Source organism: Oncorhynchus clarkii, chromosome 19, assembly GCF_045791955.1.
Source record: "Oncorhynchus clarkii lewisi isolate Uvic-CL-2024 chromosome 19, UVic_Ocla_1.0, whole genome shotgun sequence".
In the NCBI taxonomy this organism is placed as follows: Eukaryota; Metazoa; Chordata; class Actinopteri; order Salmoniformes; family Salmonidae; genus Oncorhynchus; species Oncorhynchus clarkii.
The window spans coordinates 38,084,260-38,111,528 of NC_092165.1; the positions used below are offsets into that span (position 1 = coordinate 38,084,260).

At 42.4% G+C, this 27,269-nt stretch overlaps 1 protein-coding gene across 2 annotated transcripts; it reads right to left on the reverse strand.

Annotated features, from left to right (window-relative positions):
* Nucleotides 1–3,579: 3,579 nt before the first annotated feature.
* On the reverse strand, nucleotides 3,580–25,683 carry LOC139375131 (methionyl aminopeptidase 1). Of its 2 annotated transcripts, XM_071116615.1 has the most exons (12): nucleotides 25,458–25,629; nucleotides 24,226–24,277; nucleotides 23,577–23,686; nucleotides 23,296–23,356; nucleotides 8,325–8,348; nucleotides 7,087–7,178; nucleotides 6,908–6,991; nucleotides 6,649–6,787; nucleotides 6,007–6,138; nucleotides 4,335–4,478; nucleotides 3,868–3,933; nucleotides 3,580–3,763 (listed from the first exon to the last, which is right to left on the reverse strand). In XM_071116615.1, exons 1-12 carry the CDS (start codon nucleotides 25,569–25,571, stop codon nucleotides 3,597–3,599), a joined length of 1,185 nt encoding a protein of 394 aa, XP_070972716.1. In that variant the 5' UTR covers nucleotides 25,572–25,629; the 3' UTR covers nucleotides 3,580–3,596. The 2 variants fall into 2 exon arrangements, with proteins under 2 accessions (XP_070972716.1, XP_070972717.1); XM_071116616.1 differs by lacking the exon at nucleotides 8,325–8,348 and having other exon boundaries at nucleotides 25,458–25,683.
* Nucleotides 25,684–27,269: the final 1,586 nt, after the last annotated feature.

The following is a 27,269-nucleotide window of genomic DNA, read 5'->3' on the forward strand; positions in this document are numbered from 1 at the left end:
TGTGTTTGTTTAAGGGATACTATGAACCCCTGTACATCCATTGGTGTGGAGTGTGCAAGCTCAATGAAAATCCCAAAACCAACCGGTGTCAAAAGGTCAAGTGAGTGTTAACTGTGCCCAGAACAATCAAACAACCACTAGCCCAGACATCCTTCACACTTGCGCAATTGGGACTCTTCCAAAGTCATGTTTCTCCTTACCCCCGGGTGACACAGAGCAGGGAGCAGATGCCAGATGGAACCTCCCGATTATCCTGTAAGGGGAAGTGTCTGGCCCCACTTCATGGGCTGGAGCACTTTGAGTGCACAAGGTGGACGAGAAGGCATCTCTGGACAGGGTCTGGCTGCTGTGCTGTGGGATTTCCACAGGCTACGGGGCAGCAATTAACTTACTCCATCGGGACAAAAACACGATTTCTAAAAGCTTTAACAAGAACAAGGAAAACAGCATGACATTTTGTAAATGCAGAATATTTCCTCACTAACACATCAGATTCCAAGTTACAACCAAATGATTGCAGCATTACCACAAATGGAGAAGGCAAGTGGAAGAGGGAGATGGTAGGGAACTTTGAGGGCAAAAATGTTGATAGCTATGCCATACAGGTTGCAAAATAGCTGGGAAAATATTTTTGAAGTACCGGTTCCATGGCACATGGTATATGACCTCATACAAGAAACAACACTTCAAATTTTTCAATTTAAATTACACAAAATTATTGCCACCAATATAATGCTATATATATATATGGAGCATAAAACAATCTCAGCTCTGCAGATTTTGCCACGAAGAGACAATCACTAGATAATTTATTCTGGTATTGCCCTTATTTTATTCTGGTATGTAGCTTGTTTCTTGTCACAGCTTCAGGAATGGCTAAAAAAGCAAAACATTCATTTAAAATGAACCATACAAATAGCAGTGTTGGGCGATTTGGAAGCCATAGTCAATCAACAATATAATAAAACTGGTAGCAAAGGTTTTCATCTTTATGTCACAATATGTGGATACTATGCAATTAGAAAGGTTCAAAATACATGTAAAACAGCACAGTTAGAAAAATATATGGCACATGGAAACCAAATGAGCGGGGTCTATGATGGTAGGGGCTGGGAGCAGCTGAAGGGTGCGATTAAGGAGCTCATGATCGTTAATATGTCAAGGGAAAGCTGTATATAAAAGTGCCATGTTTGTCAAATGTATCAATATGTAACAAAAAACCTAGAAAACCAAATATATTTATTTTTGTCCTCTGAAGAGGGGGGTGGTGGTAGTTGGGTTGATTTTTTTTTTTTTTTTTTTAAATACACCAGATTCAACTGATTGTGTATAGCAGGACAACTCTCACCTACTGGCTTTGGTGTTTCATTTCCATTCCCCTACAGGTGGGGGCGGGCTCCACCTGTGCAGTTTGGCCTTGGGGCTTTGGGCCTGGGTGCCATCGTGGGATGCAAAGCTGCAGGGGCGACCAGGACCAATGGGATCGACCTCAACCCAGACAAGTTTTAGGTGGCCAAGAAGTTCGGAGTCGCTGAGCTGGTGAACCCCAGCAAGCCTATCAGGTAACAGCAATCCTATCCAGGAGGTTTTGGTTGAGATGACTAAAGGACTGGATTAGTCTGGAGTGTGTGGGCAATGAGGTGAATATCACCTTTACTGACCACTCCCATGAGTGTTTGGGGAGTGAATTACTATTTTGTTGACAATATTGAGGAAGTAGAGCACACAGTGCTTTTCTCAATTGTATCTTATTGAATAATACATAAAAAGTGGTTCAAATCTTAATTGCAGCAAATGTTCTGTTACACCCAATGGCTAGAGTGGCACCATAGCAAGGTGACGGTTGTCTAAGTGACATACTGTGTTCCAGAGAGTGGCAGCAGCCGGGCAAGAGATTTTGAATTGCCCATTCCAGCTGGTGACAGGACGCACCTTGACTGGAACTGCTTGGATGTGACTGGGATGGGTCTAATGATGTCACAGTTAGAGCCAATAGCTCTGTGTAGTTGGCACCCCACATTATCCAATCATCAGTTTTCCAGCATTTTCTGGGACGTGGTCTTTGATTAGATTGAGGTCACACTTCGCATCTGCTTTCCAGAGGATATAAAAGTGTGGAGAGTTTTCCTAAACTGGTCAGTGAGTACATGAACAAGAAGCTGGATGAGTTTGTGACCCATACACTGCCCTTCGAGAGTATCAGAGGGCTTTGGTTTAATGCATGCTGGGAAATGGTAAGGCATTGCAGAAGAATCACATTAAAGCCAGCTTTCTATTTACAAGGTTATAAATTAATACCATCCTTTCCCCTTTCTTACTTTGCAGTATTTGTGTTGTCATGAAATTCTAGAAAAGGATTTATCAATTTGAATTTAATACAATAAATCAAAGGATTGTCTTACTGGTCAATTTCATTTGAACCTCTTCGCCAGGCTAATTGCGCATAGCATTGGGAGTAAGAATCTAGTCTAATTTTTCATTTTCTAATGTGTACATTAGAAAATGTGCACATTATGGGAAGAAAAACAAATGCAGAACTACCAGCTAATGTAAAACAATACTTCAAATGATTACTATTTTAATACAGTATTCCTGAATCGGGTATTAACTCACAGGTCGGTGGTAAACCCAAACTTCTGCTGCAATAGAGCCTTTGGCATTTATACAGTCCTCACACTCAAACAAAAAAAAATACACACAACAGCTGCTTATCACTCCATCATAGAAGAAATAAAAAGGTGGCAGAAAAACTGTGGAAAGACTGGAAATGGAGACTCAAGACTGTTGCACGCACCAGTAAATCGACAGCATACCAAGGTAAATAGTGATTGACTGGACTGAGGAATAACGGATATATGCTGCCTGGACATTAGCCAGCATGCTCATTCTTAATTCACAAAAATGAAGGCCCAACGCGCTACATCAGGGCAAGTCCAATCCAGACCCCAGGGTTCGTAGCACTGCTGACTTCAATCCCGATTCAAACCAGACCGGGGGATGCCAGGTGAGGGACTCCAATTATTACTTAACTAGTTCACTCCTCAGGGCTCAGATTTGAATAGACCTGGACGACACACCTTAACAGAACACTACAGATGAGCTGAACAGCCGGTCAATAGGAGCATGGCTGCCTTGCAATCAATTAAGCAATACAGTAAGGTAGCACGTCTAAAAGTCATGGGGTCAAACTAAAGCCTGATCCCTTCCATGCCTCTTCAGTTATACACATCAACAGAATCCAAGCTAACAATCAAGGTAAGAATTCAACCTGCAACTGCGCAAAGCCACATTTCATGAATACACTTCCCTTCTCTTATTTGTCCTTTTTATCTCCTGATGAGACATTTTTTAAAAACAGCCTAGATAAAAAAAATCCACACAGTTGATATCAAATGTATTCAAGTACTTTCCGTTAATTTTGGAGAAGGACAGTAAATTCGTTGAACAGTGAGAGCTGGGCCACGGCGGGCGGGCCTCCAGGGGGTGTGGTGCCTCAGGTTAGAGGTGTGTGTGATACAACAGGGGTGCAAAAGAGAACGCATCCCGTGAGACAGTCCATGTGATGCTGTGTCATCCCCCCCCCCCCCCCCCCCAGTTTAGATTTGGTTCAGGAAGTGGGGACGTCCGTTGTCATCCAGCCGGCGCGTCAGAATGTCACAGCCCGTCTCAGTCACCAGGAGGGTGTGCTCAAACTGGGCCGAACGCTTTCCGTCCCGGGTCACTGCTGTCCAACCATCAGGCCATGTCTCGTCCTGCCAGCCACCTACGCAGAACACACACACAGTATTACACATAGGTATATAATTACCAACCATTACACACAAAATTACACCCCAAATATGCGGTCATGTCTCAGAGGGCCCTTACCTTCACAGATCATGGGCTCGATGGTGAATACATGGCCGGGTTTAATCACTCCGACTGCTTTGTTTTCTGCAAAAGAAAGAGTAAACCCACTGCTTTATATATCTTCCCCAAATCACAGTTGGGATTAATAAAGTAGGCTATGAGAATAGGATGTCAATTTCACAAGCTTATTGGTGTAAGGAGAGGAAGTAGGGCCGGAACAATACCAGTATCTATATTTTTTCCATGGCAAAAATGAAGGGAAAAAAAGCAACTCCTTGGTCCTTTAAAAACCTGCTGTATGTAAAATAGTGTGCTGTAGCTTGGAAAATAAATATGACTAAATAAATGACAACAACTGTTTGTTTCCAACATTAGGGCTGTTTTACTAAACAAGTTACATCGGCTTTGTGTTGTTTCCTTGCCACGATACAAATGACTATCGTAATACAGGTATCATCCCAGCCCTAAGAAGTATTGTTACGCACTGGCATAGTGCGGCACGTTAGGAGCAGTGTGGAACAGTTTGTGGATGCCGTGGCCACAGTAGCTCCGCACCACAGAGAAGCCGTTAGCCTGGGCATGTTTCTGGATGATGTTACCAAGCTCCCTGTAGCGGATACCTGGCTTCACTAGAAAAGAGAGGGAAAAAAACAGTGGCAATGAGCAGTTGAAACAAAGCATTCTCCCCACCAGTTTCAGTAAAAAGCTGAGGGATGGGGCTGAAGAAAAGTTACCTCTCAAATTCAAAGACAGAACTGTGGATGCAAGGACTGACCATCCATGATATCAAAATGATTGTAAACAAACGCCTCAACGTGGTTAACTAACATTGGAGTAAAACATATTTCAATTTTGGGTTAAGGATGGGGTATGGCAGTTGAACTAAGCTCATGAGGCATTTATAAGTTATTTTCTTCAAGAATCAAATGGGTACATAGAGGTCGACCGATTATGATTTTTCAACGCCGATTATTGAAGGACCAAAAAAGCCGATACCGATTCATCGGGCGATTTTGACAATTACAACAATACTGAATGAACACTTATTTTAACTTAATATAAAACATCAATAAAATCTATTTAGACTCAAGTAAATAATGAAACATGGTTGGTGGTTCCTTTTAACATGAGTCTTCAATATTCCCAGGTAAGAAGTTTTAGGTTGTAGTTATTATAGGACTGTTTCCCTCTGTACCATTTGTATTTCATTAACCTTTGACTATTAGATGTTCTTATAGGCACTTTAGTATTGCCAGTGTAACAGTATAGTTTCCGTCCCTCTCCTCGCTCCTCCCTGGGCTCGAAACAGCAACACAACGACAACAGCCACCATCGAAGCAGCGTTACCCATGCAGAGCAAGGGGAACAACTACTAGAAGGCTCAGAGCGAGTGATGTTTGAAACGCTATTAGTGCGCGCTAACTAGCTAGCCATTTCACTTCGGTTACATAGGCTTGAAGTCATAAACAGCGCAATGCTTGAAGCACAATGAAGAGCTGCTGGCAAAACGCAAAGAAAGTGCTGTTTGAATGAATGTTTACGCGCCTGCCTCTGCCTACCACCGCTGTCAGATACTTAGATACTTGTATGCTCAGTCAGATTATATGCAACGCAGAACACGCTAGATAATATCTAGCAATATCAACCATGTGTAGTTAACTAGTGATTATGATCGATTGTTTTTTTATAAGATATGTTTAATGCTAGCTAGCAACTTACCTTGGCTTACTGCATTCGCGTAACAGGCGAGTGCAACGAGAGTGAGGCAGGTCGTTATTGCGTTGGATTAGTTAACTGTACGGTTGCAAGATTGTATCCCCCGAGCTGACAGGGTGAAAATCTGTTGTTCTGCCCCTGAACAAGGCAGTTAACCCACCGTTCCTAGGCCGTCATTGAAAATAAGGATGTGTCCTTAACCGACTTGCCTAGTTAAATAAAGGTATAAAAAAAAAAATACTGATTTCCGAATGTTACGAAAACTTCAAAATCGGCCCTAATTAAATCGGCCATTGCGATTAATCGGTCCACCTCTAGTACATATCATTCATTTGAGTCCCAAAATGGATGTAGCAACAGCTGACTTCCCCTTTAACTTTGAGATGGTGACCTAATTGTTAAAGAAATCATCATCATCTGGCAACAGGTAAGAGATCCTACCGGAGTCGATGGCTTGCATAAGGCATTCGAAGGTGGTCTGGACAAGTTTTTTCGCCCCTTCATCTGCCTCCCCAACGAAGAAGGTCTCGTTGAGGTCTCCGTGAAATCCATTGTGGTACACAGTAATATCCACTGCAAAGGAGGGGGAAAGAGATGCCGAACATGAGCAGAAATATATGCATGCTAGGGAGCAAAATGGCAAAGCTGAACGCTAATGAGACCATTTGTCTTGTCTAACCATGCTGTAAAGTCATTTTTTGGCTGCGTCACCGATTGGATATGGCTCTTCAGAAGAGACTTAGCAGAAATATATAGGACGAAGGCTACATTTTGGCTGAAGTCCTATAGACTGTTGCTAAATCAAATAATTTCTCTTGTCAAACCATGCTGTGAGCAAGAAGTCTACGGCAGTCTGTCGATTGGGAACAGCTCATTCTCTATGTGCATCTCAATAGTCTAAAGTGGCTGTCTCTAGTTAAATCCCATTATACTCAATGATCTGATAGCACATCCATTAGGTGAAAGCATATGAAGGATGCCAAATAGGGATTTGTTTTTTACCTGCCCAGTCACATCAGTAAAAACTAAGGGAGTGAGATGAGGAAGCCACTAGACTATGGAGATTCCTCTCGGGAAGCCTACCGTTGAGGATATCCCCATCCACCAGAGGTCTCCTGTCTGGGATGCCATGGCAGATGACCTCGTTGACTGACGTGCAGCAGGACTTGGGGAAGTTATAGTAGTTGAGAGGGGAGGGGTAACAGTTTCTGGCTGTGCAGGCCTGGAGCGAGAAACAAAATGTAATTACACAACAACCAAGATGAGGGAGAGAGGAGAATAGAGTGGGAAAGGAAGAGAATGAGGGGATGGGAGAGGGGGGAAAGGAGTCCAGGGTCTTTACCAGATGCACAGTGTAGTCAATCTCCTCCGTGGTCATGCCAGGTTTTACCATCAGGGCGGCGATGTCAAGCACCTCTCGGGCCAGCTACAAAGAGACAAATGTCTTTCCATTTCAAACTGTTTTAGAACCATGTTAATAACGGCAACGGAGAAAGGTGACAAAGCAATTTAATAATTTACCTTACACACAACTGTCATGCCTTCAATGTCTTCGGCAGAAAGGATCTTGATCTGTGAAGTGCCCTTCAAAGACTGCTCCGACTCAGACATGCCTTTAAAAAAAAGCAAAGTGAGAATTGACATACAGGATGTGTTTTAACATCACTATTCCATCCATACACCAAACTCACCCTGATCAGCAGTCCATCCAACTGAGTCAAAGAAAGTCACTAAGACTTTCACTTGAAACGGACTGCTCAAACATAACTACGTAGTGTCATTACAATCCAAAGAACACAGCTACTATGTCAACCTCCTTGCTATTAACATAGAAAAGAGCTTAATGTGGAGTAGACCATAGTACTACCTTCATCATCACATCCTTATGGTAGCCTACATCTAGGATAAAAAAAAGTGTCCCTAGCTTTACTTAGAAGCCCACATGACAGAATAGATTCATCAAATTAAAGTAGACACGAAACATCTTCACCGAACCTGGCTATATTAAAAGAAAACAATGAAAACACTGAGGATGTGGACCTAAACAAATCGACCAAGAGGCATGATAATGTTGCTCTGCAGACCTCCTAAAGCCATTCTGAATTCTGCAGAGTTCCAAATGAACCTCTACCCCCTATATTAGACACACCTGTAGAGCTGAAAGGATCCCCGTCTTCCAGCTGTGTGGAATTCTTTCTATATTATTTACTCCTGTGGAAATATATAATATCTACATATTTCTGTGCTATGGGGGGGGGGGCCTTGCATTGACATACTGTTATTCCGGGTGAGCCACATGGTTTAATAGACTTTTCATTGGAATGAAAATACCATTCTTATTGTACAGTTCTTATCTGTCATGAGATCACAAAACCAAAAACGGTGTTTACATACAATGTGTAGACCACAGCATTGATATGCGCTTCATAATCAGTGTAGGCAACATCGCTGACACATGGGCCACAACCACAGTAGTCCGTTTATCAACCACTTGAGACAACATGACTACTGTACAACACCCACATCACCACAATAAAATACAAACCATAGCTCTACTACAGCAACAAAGGATGAATGAAAAGGCCATGCAAAAATGTTGGGCCATGCTTTAGTTTCCTGCCAGGTGTTCACCAATTGAGACATACGAAAGAAACTAAATAGTTACACAAAAAGAGAGCGACAGTGTGTGTGGTCATGTACCGCACATATGTAAACAGACAGCTGGGCGTGGGATGGGGGTGTTGTGGAGTAGGACGTACCTGCCATAAGACCCACTTCTGCTGCTGAAGTGATGAGTAGAAGAGCTTCAGACACCGGCCTCAGACTCAATCTCGCAAGCACACTTCCTCTCAAACACTCACAAGCGCTTGCATACATAGCCACACACAAACAAAGTGGGAATGATTGTGGTATTAACCAAGACGAATAAGCTTCTTTCAGAGGGTAGCAAATGTATACAGGAATGTTCTGCTACTTAAATTTGTCTACAGAAGGTAAAAATGTTTACTAGTCTAATGCACTGAGGTGGAGTCAATTTCATCTGTTTAGTAAATTAAGGAATAATTTAATGGGAAAGTTTAAGAAATATTGACCCAAATCTTGTTAAGAGCCTAGCAAATAGTCAGATGGTACCTGAAACAAATATCTACAACAGCCATTTAACTCGGGGATTAAAGCAAAAATAAATCCCATGACAAACTAACAAATTAACCTACCCTTCAATTAAGAAAGTCATGACCATCATGCTTTTAGGGAAAGATTGTAATTTTGTACATGCACTGAAACGGCGAGTTGCCCTTTTAAAACACGCCATTGTCCCCTTTGAGCTCTGTCGCGTAGTGATGGGTATTGTGTTTTTTCTGTGGGCTGGTTCATTTGGCTCCCAAACGGTTCTTCGTTCATTAATGCTTAATAACTGACCTAACTATTAAGTCACTTTTAAAGCCTAAAATGTTGCCTACCATTATGCCAGATCATGAAACATGAGTTTAAAAAATAAAGTAAATAAATACCTGACCAAATTATATGGCCTGCAATGTGGTGTTAGCAACACCAGTGCATGTCAGTAGGGGGCATAAAGTTTAACAGCGATAATAAAAATGAGAATACATTTGGGAATATATATTTCGCAGAACAGACATGCTTCTGTATTAGGCTGTCTCATCTCCAAACCAGCACCCCTGCCCACCCCCAGATGTGATTTTATTGCGGATCTACACAGATCTCAAAAAAGACCTCTCCTAAATACATATGATGGAAATCCGCCGCAGTGACAAACCTTTAACCCCCGCCTCTACTCTAACCTACACAGATTAATTCATCCTGTTAACCTGTTCGAGGGGAGATAGTGTGCGCAACACTAGCATTCCAGTTCAACAATGAGCTCGTTGTTCTCTGAACCAACATAAAAAGCCTAGGGGTAGATCAACTATGCTATTGAGCAAACAATCTCACTAGCCAGGTTCACAATGTGTAGACTAGACTCAGGACAACAGGAATAGATTGGATGCCATTAACAATTAAACAGCACTGTGGCAGACTTGCCAGACTAGTGATCAAAGTTAAACATTCAAATATATGCAGATGTGCTGCTTATGGTTATATTATTTAACCCAGCCAAGATGTATTAGGCCCAGAATTTTCTAATTTAGAAAAGTGGAACAGTAGAAAAATAGAGGTTACGTTCTAATTTTGCCAAGACAGCAGTATAGAGAACATCAGAACAAAGGGAGTGACTCATGTGAAATGGGTTACCTTGATGGGGGTGGGGGCCACAAAATTTGAACGCATGAGGGGCAGCAGTGGCTCGTGGTTCTGTGTACGCACACCCAAACATGTAGTCAACTGATTTTTACAATCAACCCATTTGTGTAGTTAAACCACTACTCGATGCATTATACCAGTGGCATTCAAAATCCTTGACATTGGATACAAATAATACCACAATAAGAAGTTCTATACTTGTATAGAAACTGCATTCAAGGAATATATTTTTTTTTTCAATATAAATTCATTGGTATTTGAGTTAATTTCAAAACAAAGGGCAACAGATAAGTGCAGCCCTCACTACTTCCATTGAGTATTAAACACATAAAATGTCAATATCTGCCTTAGAGATTTCTTTAGCCTAACAGTAAAATAAATGGAGATTTTTGACACATTTTTAAGAACTAATAGTCTTCTGCAAAAAACAGAACTAATGGAGGCTAATAACCAGAACATGTGGAATTGTCATCACCAATGCTCATAAAGTGAAAACAGATAAGTGACACCCTGTAGCTGTCAATACATGCGGCAGGTATATTTATGGTAGGCTACTATAATGCTCTATTCCTATGTAGCTAATTTTCCCAAAAAGTGCAGGCTTAAGTAAAACTACTTTAACACTAGTTCAAGTAGTTTGTTGTTGGTATCTGTACTTTATTTTCTTTAGGAATGTAGTGACGTAAAAATGGTCAAATAAATAATTTACTCCATACATTTTCCTTGACACCAAAAAGTACTTGTTACATTTTGAATGCTTAGCAGAACAGGAAGATGGTCCAATTCACACACTTCTCATGAGAACATCCTTGGTCATCCCTACAGCATCTGATCTGGCAGACTCACTAAACACAATTGCTTAAATTTGTAAATTATGGTCTGAGTGTTGGCGTGTGCCCCTGGCTATCTGTAAATTTAAAAAACACGAAAATCGTGCCGTCGGGTTTACTTAATGTACGGAATTTGAAATTATTTTACTTTTGATACTTAAGTAAAAATCTTCAAATATTTGGTACAGTCATTTTCTATTAACGGGTCTTTACTCAAGTACGACAACTGGGTACATTTTCCACCACTGCTTATAGCCTGCCCTACCCCAAACATTGTTTAATAATTCATATCCCACAATGGTGCAGGAGACATACTCCCCAAATGGAAAAAATATAATGTGAGGGTTAGGTTACAGAAATAAGTGCAACCAGCAGCAACAACCACCACTTGTAATCAGTTGTCTTTTAAAATGTGACACTTGTGTCTCTCATGTGCACGCACAAGGGAGGGATGGTTGTACATACCACACGCATGAGATGGAAGTGTTTTGTGAGTCTGTGGAAAAGCTGCTCCTACAAAATGTTCTCCCAAAAATGCTGGCCAGTGAAGGTGCAAATTCTCAAGCGTGGGAAACTGGACTCTTGCAACAGTTTCCAAAACTCAATCCCCCTCTCGTTCCGTTTTGATTGAAAGAAGGGGTCGGCCTGCAACTCTCAAAGCTCAATTTGCAATTCGGTGGGCTGTTCATTCACAACAGAGGAGATCGGATCAGTGAACAGATGGATGCGAGGCTGCATATTGTGGAAGTCTTGAAAGCAATCTTTGAATTGCTCCTGTAATAATGTGATGTCAGCTGTGTACCAGCTGAAGGGGACAGTGTTCTCGCATTCAGACATGTCAGTGTGCAAATCTGCACATGTGTGAAAGTGGGCCAGATTCAGCAGGTCTAATGACAGGTGGTCTTTGAACAGTTCCAAGTTTGCGCCGAAACCCATTCACATTGGCGTAAAGAGCTACCACAGTCTGATTTCGTCCTTGTGTCAAGCAGTTGGTTATTCTTTAGTAACACAGACCCCAAAGCAAATCAGGGGGATGAAAATAGGTGTATTCAAAGCAGACAAATCATGCTTGGAAGTAGATGGTAGATGTTCATGCTCTCCAGTGGTTCTCTCCTATGGTTCTCTCCACAGAACAAAGGGATAGGATGTAGTTTTATAACAGCCCTAGCCTGTGGTTGACCAATTAGAATTCCTTGCAATAAAACTGGGCCAATGGCCAAATAACAAGTATCCCATTTCAGGTTGGACCAATAAGAAGGTGCCACACATAGCATAAGTTCAGGACTGACATTCCTACCAGATGTTGTACTGAAAACCAACCATTTCCATTGATAATTCCCTATTGACCATTAGTACTCAATTTACTTTTAGTACTTTGACCTCTCGTCCTCTGCGTTGTGTATTTATCTGCAAAATATTCTTACACCTTCAGATGCTGGGTTGTCAGTAAGAAAGGCCAGATAAGAGAGAAAGCTGATATCCCTAAATTCTTCACAAAAAACTCGTATCCACACGGATGCTCTCCTCCAAAAACAGAAGACTGTGCACAATGAAAATAACCTCTCCAGGCATTTACCGCAGCTCTGCCATCGTATCCCTGTGAAGTTGAAGACAGAGGGAGGCCACAAACGTCGATGTTTGACAGCTCTGTTCGCTCCTCGGATCAAGTTGGTAACTTGTCACAACATCCATGACTGAAGTTCAGCGTCTTTCCACAGAGCTTCCTACAATTATAAAATAAGCACAATTTGACTGCAAACAAACTCCATTTAATCTCCACACAGACATGTAAAAAAACAAATAAAACTAAGTGACGTTTGTATTTTTATACACCGAAAAAATATGAAATGCAACTATTTCAAAAGATTTTACTGAGTTACAATTCATAAGGAAATCCATCAATTGAAATAAATTCATTAGGCCCTAATATATGGATTTCACAATACAGATACGCATCTGTTGGTCACAGATACCTTAACAAAAAAGTAGGGGCTTAGATCAGAAAACCAGTCTCTGGTTTGACCACCACTTGCATCATGCAGCACGACATCTCCTTCACATAGTTGATCAGGCAATTGATTGTGGCCTGTGGAATATTGTTCCACTTCTCGTCAATGGATGTGCGAAGTTGCTGGATATTGGAGTGAACTGGAACGAGCTGTCGTACGTGTCGATCCAGAGCATTCCAAACATGCTCAACGGGTAACATGTCTGGTGAGTATGCAGGCCATTGAAGAAAAAGGAAAATGTTCAGCTACCAGGAATTGTGTACAGATCCTTACGACATGGGGCCATGCATTATTATGCTGAAACATGAGGTAATGGCGTCGGATGAATGTCACGACAATGGGCTCAGGATCTCGCCACGGTATCTCTGTGCATTCAAATTGCCATCTATAAAATTCAATTGCGTTCATTGTCCGTAGCTTATGCCCGCCCATACCATGGGGCACTCTAACCTTTAAGAAAAACGTACAACGCCATACACGTGCTCTGGGATTGAGGCCGATTGGACGTACTGCCAAATTCTATAAAAATGATGGAGGCAGCTTATGGTAGAGAAATTAACATTACATTCTCTGGCAACAGCTCTGGTGGACATTCCTGCAGTCAGCATGCCAACATCTGTGGCATTGTGTTGACAAAATTACACATTTTAGAGTGGCCGTTTAATATCCCCAGCACAAGGGGCACCTGTGTAATGATTATGCTGTTTAATCAGCTTCTTGGTATGCCACGCCGCTCAGGTGGATGGATTATCAGAGCAAAGGTGAAATGCTCACTAACAGGGATGTAAACAAATCTGGGCTCTTATTTCAGCTCATGAAACCAACACTTTACGTTAATATTTTTGTTCAGTTTATTATGTGATATTAAAGCCGAGTATAGCCTATGAATTTATGAAAACATGATTGAATGGTCTTACTTGGTGAATGACGCAGTGCAGTCCACATCACTCTGGTGCAGCAATCCTGCAAATCCAGTGGGTCATCCTTGCCCAATAGCGCAAGTATAGCACAAGTATAGATCAACTGGCTGATATCGGTCACATCAGTACTCTCATACAACGCAAGGTAAAAGGAGCAAAATGTCAGAAAGTGGAGTCACAACTCAATGACTCAGACACGAGACGTATGTGGCAGAGGCCTCCAGACAATCACAGATTATAAAACAGGAAAACTAGCCGTGTCACGGACACCAATGTTTTGCTCCAGGACAAGCTAAACACCTTTGTCCGCTTCGAGGGAAACACTGCCGCCGATGGGGGCCACCGCCTCTACCATTGACCGTGAGCTCTCGTTCTCCGTGGCCGAAGTAAGACATTGAAAGGTGTTAACCCTCGCAAGGCTGGCGGTCCAGACTGCATCCCGAGCCACATCCATAGAGAATGCGCAGACCAGCTGGCTAGTGTTTACAGACATACAGTGAATTCAAAAAGTATTCTGACCCCTTGACTCTTTCCACAAATTGCTTGCCCCCCCCCCCAATCTACACCCAATATCCCATATTGACGAAGCAAAAACTGGTTTAGACAGCTTTGCAAATGTATTTTTAATTTAAAGAAAACATTTACACAAGTATTCAGCCCTTTACTCAGTACTTTGTTGAAGTACCGTTGGCAGCTTTTACAGCCTCAAGTTTTCGGTGACACTAAAAGCTTAGCACACCTGTATTTGGGGAGTTTCTTCCATTCTTTTCTTCAGATCCTCTCAAGCTCTGTCAAGTTGGATGGGGAGCGTCGATGGACAGCTATTTTTAAGTCTCTCCAGAGATGTTTGATCAGGTTCAAGTCCAGGCTCTGGCTGGGTCACTCAAGGACATTCAGAGACTTGCGCCAAAGCCACTCCTGCGTTGTCTTGGCTGTGTGCTTAGGGTCGTTGTCCTGTTGGAAGGTGAACCGTCACCCCAGTCAGATCCTGAGCGTTCTGGAGCAGGTTTTCATCAACAATCTTACTGTACTTCGCTCCATTGATCTTTCTCTCAGTCCTGACTGAGTGCTGCAGAGATGGTTGTCCTTCTGGAAGGTTCTCCTATCTCTACAGAGGAACTCTGAAGCTCTGTCAGAGTGACCAACGGTTTCTTGGACACTTCGCTGACCAAGGTCCTTCTCCCCCGATTGCTCAGTTTGGCCGGGTCTCCAGCTCTAGGAAGAGTCTTGGTGGATCCAAACGTCTTCCATTGAAGAAGGATGGAGGCCACTGTGTACTTCGGGACCTTCAATGCTGCAGAAATGTTTTGGTACTGTTCCCCAGATCATGAGTTCAACGACACAGGTTTGGTTTTTGCTCTGACATGCACTGTCAACTGTGGGAACTTATATAGACAGGTGTGTGCCCTTCCAAATCATGTCCAAACAATTGAATTTACCAAAGGTGGAATCCAATCAAGTTGTAGAAACATCTCAAGGACAATCAATGGAAACAGGATGCACCTGAGCTCAGTTTCAATTGACATAGCAATGGGTCTGAATACCTATGTAGATAAGGTACAGGTTTATTTAATACAAATCCTGTTTTCACTTTGTCATTATAGGGTATTGTGTGTAGATTGAAGAGGGGGGAAAATACTATTTGATCAATTTTAGGATAAGGCTGTAATGTAACAAAATGTTTTTAAAAAATACAAGGAATCTGAATACTTTGCATATACACTGTATTCAATCTCTCTCTATCCCAGTCTGTTGCCCCCACTTGCTTCAAGATGTCCACCATTTTTCCTGTACCCAAGAAAGCAAAGATCACTGAACTACATGACTATGGCCCCGTAGAACTCACTTCTGTCATGAAGCTCTTCGAGAGGCTAGTAAAGGATCATATCATCTCCACCTTACCAGACACCCTAGACCCATTGCAATTTGCATACCGCCCTAATAGATCCAAGGACTACGCAATCACCATCGCACTGCCCTATCCCATCTGGACAAGAGGAATGCCTATGTAAGAATGTTGTTCATTGACAATCTGAAATGGTCCACACAGGAAGTATGGTGAAGGCAGCGCAACAGTGCCTCTTCAACCTCAGGAGGCTGAAGAAATTCAGCTTGGCCCCTAAGTCCCCCATTAACTTCTACAGATGCACAATTGAGAGAATCCTGTCGGGCTGCATCACTGTCTGGTACAGCAACTGCACCAAATGCAACCGCAGGGCTCTCCAGCGAGTGGTGCGGTCTGCCCAACGCATCACCGGGGTCACAACCCCTGCCCTCTAGGTAATCGCGACTGAAAAACAGCTTCTCTCAAGGCCATCAGATTGTTAAATAGTCGCCACTAGCTGGTATCCTGCCCTGAACTTTAGTGACTGTCAAAAGGTTACTGTACCTTAGACACTGCTACACTATGTACATAGTCAAGGAACTCTGGTCACTTTAATAATGTTTACATAACGTTTTACCCACTTCATATGTATATACTGTATTCTAGTCAAGGCCTATCCTATTTAACCATTGCTGTACATACAGTATTCAGACCCCTCGAATTTACACAATGTTACGTTACAGCCTTATTCTAAAATGAATTAAATTGTTGTTTTTCCTCAATCTTCACAATAACCCATAATGACAAAGAAAAAAACATGTTTAGAAAGTTTTGTACATTTATTTTTAAAAAACTGGAATATCACATTTGGACACGCCTACTCATTAAAGTATTATTTGATTTTATACTATTTCCTACATTGTAAAATAAGAGTGAAGACATCTAAAACTTCTTGGTTACTACATGATTCCATGTGTGATTGATTGATATACACACACACACACACACACACACACACACAGCTCAAAAAAATTAAGGGAACACTAAAATAACACATCCTAGATCTGAATGAATGAAATATTCTTATTAAATATTTTTCTCTTTACATAGTTGAATGTGCTGACAACAAAATCACACAAAAATGATCAATGGAAATCAAATTTATCAACCCATGGAGGTCTGGATTTGGAGTCGCACTCAAAATTAAAGTGGAAAACCACACTACAGGCTGATCCAACTTTGATGTAATGTCCTTAAAACAAGTCAAAATGAGGCTCAGTAGTGTGTGTGGCCTCCACGTGCCTGTATGACCTCCCTACAACGCCTGGGCATGCTCCTGATGAGGTGGCGGATGGTCTCCTGAGGGATCTCCTCCTAGACCTGGACTAAAGCATCCGCCAACTCCTGGACAGTCTGTGGTGCAACATGGCGTTGGTGGATGGAGCAAGACATGATATCCCAGATGTGCTCAATTGGATTCAGGTCTGGGGAACGGGCGGGCCAGTCCATAGCATCAATGCCTTCCTCTTGCAGGAACTGCTGACACTCCAGCAACATGAGGTCTAGCATTGTCTTGCATTAGGAGGAACACAGGGCCAACCGCACCAGCATATGGTCTGACAAGGGGTCTGAGGATCTCATCTCGGTACCTAATGGCAGTCAGGCTACCTCTTGCGAGCACATGGAGGGCTGTGCGGCCCCCCAAAGAAATGCCACCCCACGACTGACCCACCGCCAAACCGGTCATGCTGGAGGATGTTGCAGGCAGCAGAACGTTCTCCACGGCGTCTCCAGACTCTGTCACATGTGCTCAGTGTGAACCTGCTTTCATCTGTGAAGAGCACAGGGCGCCAGTGGCGAATTTGCCAATCTTTGTGTTCTCTGGCAAATGCCAAACGTCCTGCACGGTGTTGGGCTGTAAGCACAACCCCCACCTGTGGACGTCGGGCCCTCATACCACCCTCATGGAGTCTGTTTCTGACCGTTTGAGCAGACACATGCACATTTGTGGCCTGCTGGAGGTCATTTTGCAGGGCTCTGGCAGTGCTCTTCCTTGCACAAAGGCGGAGGTTAGCGGTCCTGCTGCTGGGTTGTTGCCCTCCTACGGCCTCCTCCACATCTCCTAATGTACTGGCCTGTCTCCTGGTAGCGCCTCCATGCTCTAGACACTATGCTGACAGACACAGCAAACCTTCTTGCCACAGCTTGCATTGATGTGCCATCCTGGATGAGCTGCACTACCTGAGCCACTTGTGTGGGTTGTAGACTCCGTCTCATGCTACCACTAGAGTGAAAGCACCGCCAGCATTCAAAAGTGACCAAAACATCAGCCAGGAAGCATAGGAACTGAGAAGTGGTCTGTGGTTACCACCTGCAGAACCACTCCTTTATTGGGGGTGTCTTGCTAATTGCCTATAATTTCCACCTGTTGTCTATTCCATTTGCACAACAGCATGTGAAATTTATTGTCAATCAGTGTTGCTTCCTAAGTGGACAGTTTGATTTCACAGAAGTGTGATTGACTTGGAGTTACATTGTGTTGTTTAAGTGTTCCCTTTATTTTTTTGAGCAGTAATATATATATATATATATATATATATATATATGAGATTCTTCAAAGTAGCCACCCTTTGCCAGCTTTACACACACTTGGTATTCTCTCAACCAGCTTCACCAGGAATGCTTTTCCAACTGTCTTGAAGGACTTCCCACATATGCTGAGCACTTGTTGGCTGCTTTTCCTTCACTGCGCTTGAAAAACAAATGATAGTCCCACTAAGCCCAAACCAGATGGGATGGCGTATCACTGCAGAATGCTGTGTGTCTTGAATTCTAAATAAATCAGTGTCAACAGCAAAGTAAAACCACTCCTCCATGCTTCACGGTGGGAACCACACATGCGGAGATCATCTGTTCACCTACTCTGCATCTCACAAAGACATGTCGATTGGAACCAAAAATCACATCCTCGAGTCTTCTTGGGTATGACGCTATAAGCTTGGCACACCTGTATTTGGGTAGTTTCTCCAATTCTTCTCTGTAGATCATCTCAAGCTCTGTCAGGTTCGATGGGGAGTGTCCCATCTGCACAAAGGAACTCTGAAGCTCTGTCGGTGACCATCAGGTTCTTGATCACCTCCCTGACCCTTCTCCCCCGATTGTTCAGTTTGGCTGGGTGGCCAGCACTAGGAAGAGTCTTGGTGGTTCCAAACTGCTTCTATTTAAGAATGATGGATGCCAAATATGTACTTGGGGACCCTCAATGCTGCAGAAATGTTATAGTACCCTTCCCCAGATCTGTGCCTCGACACAATCCGGTCTCGGAGCTCTACGGACAATTCCTTCAACCTCATGGCTTGGTTTTTGCTCTGACATGCACTGTCAGCTGTGTGCCTTTCCAAATCATGTCCAATCAATTGAAAAATGTGGAAAAGGTCAAGGGGTCTAAATACTTTCTGTATACTAACCAACATATTCTTCAGATATACTACATCGTCTATACTAGAGGTCGACCGATTAATCGGAATGGACGATTAATTAGGGTCGATTTCAAGTTTTAATAAGAATTGGAAATCTGTTTTTGGAAGCCGATTTTTTTTTTTTTACAACTTTATTTAAAGAGGCAAGTCAGTTAAGAACACATTCTTATTTTTAATGACGGCCTAGGAACGGTGGGTTAACTGCCTTGTTCAGGAGCAGAACGACAGATTTTCACCTTGTCAGCTCAGGGATACAATCTTGCAACCTTACGGATAACTAGTCCAACGCTCTAACCACCTGCCTCACGAGGAGCCTGCCTGTTACACGAATGCAGTAAGAAGCCAAGGTAAGTTGCTAGCTAGCATTAAACTTCTTATTAAAAATAATCAATCATAATCACTAGTTATAACTAGTTGATGGTTGATGATAGATACTAGTTTTATTACTAGTCTATCAACTCCCAAGATTAGGCTGGTGTAACCGATGTGAAATGGCTAGCTAGTTAGCAGGGTGCGCGCTAATAGCGTTTCAAACGTCACTCGCTCTGAGACTTGGAGTAGTTGTTCCCCTTGCTCTGCATGGGTAATGCTGCTTCGAGGGTGGCTGTTGTCGATGTGTTCCTGGTTCAAGCCCAGGTAGCGGCGAGGAGAGGGACGGAAGCTATACTGTTACACTGGCAATACTAAAGTGCCTATAAGAACATCCAATAGTCAAAAGGTATATGAAATACAAATGGTATAGAGGGAAATAGTCCTATAATTCCTATAATAACTACAACCTAAAACTTCTTACCTGGGAATATTGAAGGAACCACCTGCTTTCATATGTTCTCATGTTCTGAGCAAGGAACTGAAACGTTAGCTTTCTTACATGGCACATATTGCACTTTTACTTTCTTCTCCAACACTTTGTTTTTGCATTATTTAAACCAAATTGAACATGTTTCATTATTTACTCGAGGCTAAATTGATTTTATTGATGTATTATATTAAAATAAGTTCTCATTCAGTATTGTTGTAATTGTCATTAGTACAAATAAATAAATTGAAATCTTTTAAATTATTATTATATATATATTTTTTTATTATTAAATATATATTTTATTTTTTATTATAATTTTTATTTTATTTAAATTGGCCGATTAATCGGTATCGGCGTTGAAAAATCATAATCGGTCGACCTCTAGTTTATACATCCCATAACATTCATATTCCGGATTCTGACACTGCTCTACCTAATATTTCTAAATGTCATTATTTTACTTTTTAAATATGTATCGTTAGATATTACTGCACTGTTGGAGCTAGGAACAAGCATTTAGCTACACCGCAACATCTGCTAAATACAATGGGGCAAAAAAGTATTTAGTCAGCCACCAATTGTGCAAGTTCTCCCACTTAAAGATGAGGCCTGTAATTTTCATCATAGGTACACTTCAACTATGACAGACAAAATGAGAAAAAAAATTCCAGAAAATCACATTGTAGGATTTTTTATGAATTTATTTGCAAATTATGGTGGAAAATAAGTATTTGGTCAATAACAAAAGTTTCTCAATACTTTGTTATATACCCTATGTTGGCAATGACAGAGGTCAAACGTTTTCTGTAAGTCTTCACAAGATTTTCACACACTGTTGCTGGTATTTTGGCCCATTCCTCCATGCAGATCTCCTCTAGAGCAGTGATGTTTTGGGGCTGTTGCTGGGCAACACGGACTTTCAACTCTCTCCAAAGATTTTCTATGGGGTTGAGATCTGGAGACTGGCTAGGCCACTCCAGGACCTTGAAATGCTTCTTACGAAGCCACTCCTTCGTTGCCCGTGCGGTGTGTTTGGGATCATTGTCATGCTGAAAGACCCAGCCACGTTTCATATTCAATGCCCTTGCGGGTGGAAGGAGGTTTTCACTCAAAATCTCACGATACATGGCCCCATTCATTCTTTCCTTTACACAGATTAGTCGTCCTGGTCCCTTTGCAGAAAAACAGCCCAAAAGCATGATGTTTCCACCCCCATGCTTCACAGTAGGTATGGTGTTCTTTGGATGCAACTCAGCATTCTTTGTCCTCCAAACACAACGAGTTGAGTTTTTACCAAAAAGTTATATTTTGGTTTCATCTGATCATATGACATTCTCCCAATCTTCTTCTGGATCATCCAAATGCTCTCTAGCAAACTTCAGACGGGCCTGGACATGTAATGGCTTAAGCAGGGGGACACGTCTGGCACTGCAGGATTTGAGTCCCTGGAGGCGTAGTGTGTTACTGATGGTAGGCTTTGTTACTTTGGTTCCAGCTCTCTGCAGGTCATTCACTAGGTCCCCCCGTGTGGTTCTGGGATTTTTGCTCACCGTTCTTGTGATCATTCTGACCCCACGGGGTGAGATCTTGCGTGGAGCCCCAGATCGAGGGAGATTATCAGTGGTGGTCTTGTATGTCTTCCATTTCCTAATAATTGCTCCCACAGTTGATTTCTTCAAACCAAGCTGCTTACCTATTGCAGATTCAGTCTTCCCAGCCTGGTGCAGGTCTACAATTGTGTTTCTGGTGTCCTTTGACAGCTCTTTGGTCTTGGCCATAGTGGAGTTTGGAGTGTGACTGTTTGAGGTTGTGGACAGGTGTCTTTTCTACTGATAACAAGTTCAAACAGGTGCCATTAATACAGGTAACGAGTGGAGGACAGAGGAGCCTCTTAAAGAAGAAGTTACAGGTCTGTGAGAGCCAGAAATCTTGCTTGTTTGTAGGTGACCAAATACTTATTTTCCACCATAATTTGCAAATAAATTCATTAAAAATCCTACAATGTAATTTTCTGGATTTTTTTCTCATTTTGTCTGTCATAGTTGAAGTGTACTTATGAAAATTACAGGCCTCATCTTTTTAAGTGGGAGAACTTACACAATTGGTGGCTGACTAAATACTTTTTTGCCCCACTGTATGTGAATGAGACCAATAACATTTATTTTATTTGTTCTATCTTCCCATCTACATGATGGTGAACATCAAATTCTGCGAGTCACTGTGCAGAGTGAGACAAACTCGAGTTCTAGGCCATCTTGTCATCCCCAAAAGCCTTAGCCATCTGAACTGATCTTTTCACTGTGTCTCCATCAGACAAGGGCTTCTTTGCTTTCCCTAATTCAAGTGCTACTTGATAAGATGCCTTTACACAACATTCTTGTGTTGTAGTGGCTTCTGTAAAAAAGCACTGCTGTTTGTGTATCTTGGATTTTAGATTTGAAACGATGGCTGCACTAGCAGTACATCACTGGGGCAAAGCTGCCAGCCATTCAAGACCTCTCCACCAGGCGGTGTCAGAGGAAGGCCCTAAAAATTGTCAAAGACCCCCAGCCACCCCAGTCATAGACTGTTCTCTCTACTACCGCATAGCAAGCGGTACCGGAGTGCCAAGTCTAGGACAAAAAGGCTTCTCAACAGTTTTTACCCCCAAGCCATAAGACTCCTGAACAGGTAACCAAATGGTTACCCGGACTATTTGCATTGTGTGCCCCCCCCATCCCCTGGTTACGCTGCTGCTGCTACTCTGTTTATCTTATATGCATAATCACTTCAACTATACATTCATGTACATACTACCTAAATTGGCCCAACCAACCAGTGCTCCCGCACATTGGCTAACCGGGCTATCTGCATTGTGTTCCACCACCCGCCAACCCCTCTTTTTACACTTCTGCTACTCTCTGTTCATCATATAGGCATAGTCACTTTAACGATACCTACATGTACATACTACCTCAATATGCCTGACTAACAGGTGTCTGTATATAGCCTTGCTACTCTTTTTTCAAATGTTTTTTTACTGTTGTTTTGTTTTATTTCTTTACTTAACACACATTTTTTCACGCACCATTGGTTAGAGCCTGTAAGTAAGCATTTCACTGTAAGGTGAAATACAACACCTGTTGTATTCGACGCATGTGACAAATAAACATGGATTTGATTTGAATTCAGATAACTTTTGAAAAACTGGGCTCTGATGATCACGAATAACGGACATGACATTATCTCACTCGTGTCCCGGCGTGCCATTTGGATGGATGTGCCATGAGTGGAGAGACTAAGCATGGCTACCTGGTGGCTGATCAGCAGTCAGGTGACAGTTACCTTATGGAGTGAATCCTCACCATTGAGGTTACCATGGTTACATAATGAATGATCAGCTTAGGTGGAATCTATGGCTGGGGCAGAAACCCATTTTTCTATGAATGATATCACCCGATGTTAAACATAGAAACAGTACACATTTCTCAGATAAAGTGTCATGTTTCAATAACACAATTCATGACAAAGAATACTAGCCTTGAGAAGATTTTCAAATGGACAGCAAAGGATTTCTTAAAACTTAAAAACAACTGGAGGCAGTCTAGGAGGAGTAGCATTACCTAGTGGATGGTCGGCATAGTCAGGTCTTTCGATGTTACCGGGGACATGCCTCATGGGAGTCTACATGGGGAACCAATGACAGGAGAGTTGAGACATGATTACACAGCTTCCAGGGGCTAATGAATAAACTTTACACAAAGCTTGTGTGGCTTATGTCTATTAAATCATGTTGTGTTGACATATGTTGGACTACTATGTAGTCAAGAAAAAAAGCTCCTACATAAAAGCTCTTATCAGCGCATTAGCCCAATTTAGAAATGTATCAGAAAGGTGGCCTTACGAGTGGGTAGTGAGGGCGTAGTCTGCCCGTGTAGCGGTAGCCAGGCCATGGGTCTGTGTTGGTGTCGTTCTCCACGCAGTTCTTTGCCTCATCCTGGTTCTTATCCTCCTCTGCAAAAAGAGAATGTAATATAGGACATCTGATTGGACAACATTTTGAAAGATCACAGTTAGGTGTTCACACATACAGATTAGACTACTCTTGGGCAAGTTTATCTTGTGAGGGCCCAGTGTGGGTTCAGGTTTTTTTTCCAGCCAAGCAGTAAAATGCCCAAGTCAACTAAACAATTGCTTCTTTTTTTTTTTTTTACATTGATAAATGTAATCCAGTGTGTTGCTGCCTGGCTGAGGGGGAAGCCTGTATCGGATATCACAGATTGTCCACCCCTCCTCTAATGGCTGGTACGTATTACAATGTCAAAGTCCATTTTGAATGGCTACACCATTGCTCTATTTCAACATCAAAATTAGAGGAGGGAAAGGTTGGGCATTTATGCAGGCTTTCACATATTCTATGCCTTCAGATGATAGGTCATGTAGGAATGGGAACAATGACAGAAAGCCCATGAAGCAACATGGTGATCTGTTTGAAAAATTATTTGGAAGTGAGTTGGTCTGTGTGATAGGCTATTGCTAACGACGCTACCTACTTGCTTTTTTGTGCATCTGCTTGTGAGTAGCCCAGCTCCCTTTGAAGCACTCCTGAATGAGGGGACAGAGAGGAGAGATATATCCATATGAGACTCTGCACATCAGGGGTGTGCGACCTTAAATCATCAATAGCAGCAGTATCTGCTGGCTGTTTGTTTCTCAATGGCACAAATTGCAGAATCAATTCCTCTAATCGTCTGTGGACTGGGATTTGTGCTTTCCTGCTCAATATTATACAAAGGCTGAGGGAGAGAGACCAATGGGCTCTGTATTGCACACATGCTACATAAACCACTTAACAGTTTATTTCAAGACTAGGTCAACGGCCAGTTGACCATGACTAACATCTCTGCTGCTCAGTTAATGGATTTTTTGACCAGTGTCCACCAGAACAGTGAGAGCAGCAGGAAAAACATATCCCACCAACCAGCTGGCTTCATGGATAGAGGCGCTGACAGAGCAGATATGCCTACCTCCCCATCAGTCTCTGCCAAAACTGAATCTAGGCCTACTGCCAGACTGTGATAAGCTTTAAACTAATTACACCGCCTTTTACCTTTAATGACACACAGCTAAACCACAGACAGCCAAACATATTTATAACTAACCCATCTAAACTGAAACTGGGGCCTGCATTCTTCTTTCCTTGAATCCTTGGCAATTTCAATGATTGACATTTCAAACAAACAAGCCACAGGTGGGTTACTACAGCCAGGCCAGGATCAGAGAAATCAAATTAATTAGCATGGCTACATCAACATGTAGAAAGCATGCCTCATGCACAGTGTAATTTAATTCATTGCAATAACCAATACCAATGGGTAAACTAGGCTAACTACCCAACAAGCTTGCTAGACTTCGAAGTTGATGCTTTTTAACAAACACCGCGCTAGCAAATGAGTTAACTAGTTAGAATACACAAACTACAATAAACTAAACAAGCATTTTTTATACGGGAGGATAATGTTAGCTATTGGCTTCAAATAAAGTTCCTAGCTAATGTGTTTGCAAACCATTGCTTTTTCGCTACGGTTTTAAGCAGAACATGCTTGTAGTTAGTTAGCTACTGTAGCTAACTAGCATCATATGCTAGGCTACTTAAAGGGGTGTGAGGAAACTCAATTAGGGCAACTATGTCAGCGCTAGCTACCTCGTGATGAAGGATGCTGGGCCGTTGTGTGGATCATGTCAGACCCCTTTCAAACTGAATGAATTAGAAAACGAATGCTACCTGAGAGCAAAAGTATGAGCCTTGGATCCCGAGCTTGATACAGGTTGGACATTGAAGTTTGGCCTCGCTGCTACAGCCTTCTGTTTCGCATTCCCGTGTCTCGATAGCCGCCATGCCTGCCCGCAGTCTAGAGGGGTGGAGACTGGGAGGAGTGGACGGTCTGTCGGCTGGAGAAACCTCCCGCTGGCGAGGTTATGCGTTCCCTTTTGCAGGGACATCACCGGATAGAAATTCCAATATGGCTGCCACCGCAATGCCATATATGGACATGTGTGTGTGACGACCAAACTCAGTTGCTCTACTCGCATGTATCCTCTTTGTTTACGTTTTTTGCCTTTAGCTTGCGACACAGCCGTCAAGACATCATGGATGAGATTAATGGATCATCGGAAATGGGGATAAATATATGTATTTTTAAAACTCATCTGAATACGATGCTCACAAGTTATGTTCATAAAACGATCAGCTAGCTAGTAAACTAGCTTGGTTAGCTAACGTTAGTTTAGCTAGCTACAAATAGAAAGATGAAAGAGATGGGTAAATATAGTGAAGACATCAAAACTATGAAATAAAACATTTGGAATGATGTAGTAACCAAATATATTTTTGGCATTCTCTCAACCAGCTTCATGAGGTAGTCACCTGGAATGCATTTCAATTAACAGGTGTGCCTTGTTAAGTTAATTTGTGGAATTTCTTCCCTTAATATGTTTGAGCTAATCACTTGTGTTGTGACAAGGTAGGGGCAGTATACAGAAGATATCCCTATTTGGTAGAAGACCAAGTCCATATTATGGAAAAGACAGTCCATCATTACTTTAAGACATGAAGGTCTGTCAATCCAGAACATTTCAAGAACTTTGAAAGTTTCTTCAAGTGCAGTCGCAAAAACCATCAAGTGCTACGATGAAACTGGTTCTCATGAGGACCGCCACAAGAATGGAAGACCCAAAATTATCTCTGTTGCAGAGCATAAGTTTATTCGAGTTACCAGACCAAATAAATGCTTCACAGAGTTCAAGTAACAGACACATCTCAACATCAACTGTTCAGAGGAGACTGTGAATCAGGCCTTCAAGGTCGAATTGCTGCAACAACAAAAACACCACTAAAGGACACCAATAAGAATAAGAGACTTACTTGGACCAATTAACAAGAGCAATGGACATTAGACCGGTGGAAAGTTGTCCTTTGGTCTGGAGTCCAAATTTGAGATTTTTGGTTCCAACCACCGTGTCTTTGTGAGACGCGGTGTGGGTGAACGAATGATCTCTGTATGTGTATTTCCCACAGAAAAGCATGGAGGAGGACGTGTTATGGTGTGGTGGGTTACTGGTGACACTGTGATTTGTTTAGAATTCAAGGTGCACTCAACCAGCATGGCTACCACATCATTCTGCAGCGATACGCCATCCCATCTGGTTTGGGCTTAGTGAGACTATCATTTGTTTTTCAACAGGATAATGACCCAACACACCTCCAGGCTGGGTTCAATTCTCGGGCCGACTCTTTTCTCTGTATATATCAATGATGTTGCTCTTGCTGCGGGCGATTCCCTGATCCACCTCTACGCAGACGACACCATTCTGTATACTTCTGGCCCTTCCTTGGACACTGTGCTATCTAACCTCCAAACGAGCTTCAATGCCATACAACACTCCTTCCGTGGCCTCCAACTGCTCTTAAACGCTAGTAAAAACCAAATGCATGCTTTTCAACCGTTCGCTGCCTGCACCCGCACGCCCGACTAGCATCACCACCCTGGATGGTTCCGACCTAGAATATGTGGACATCTATAAGTACCTAGGTGTC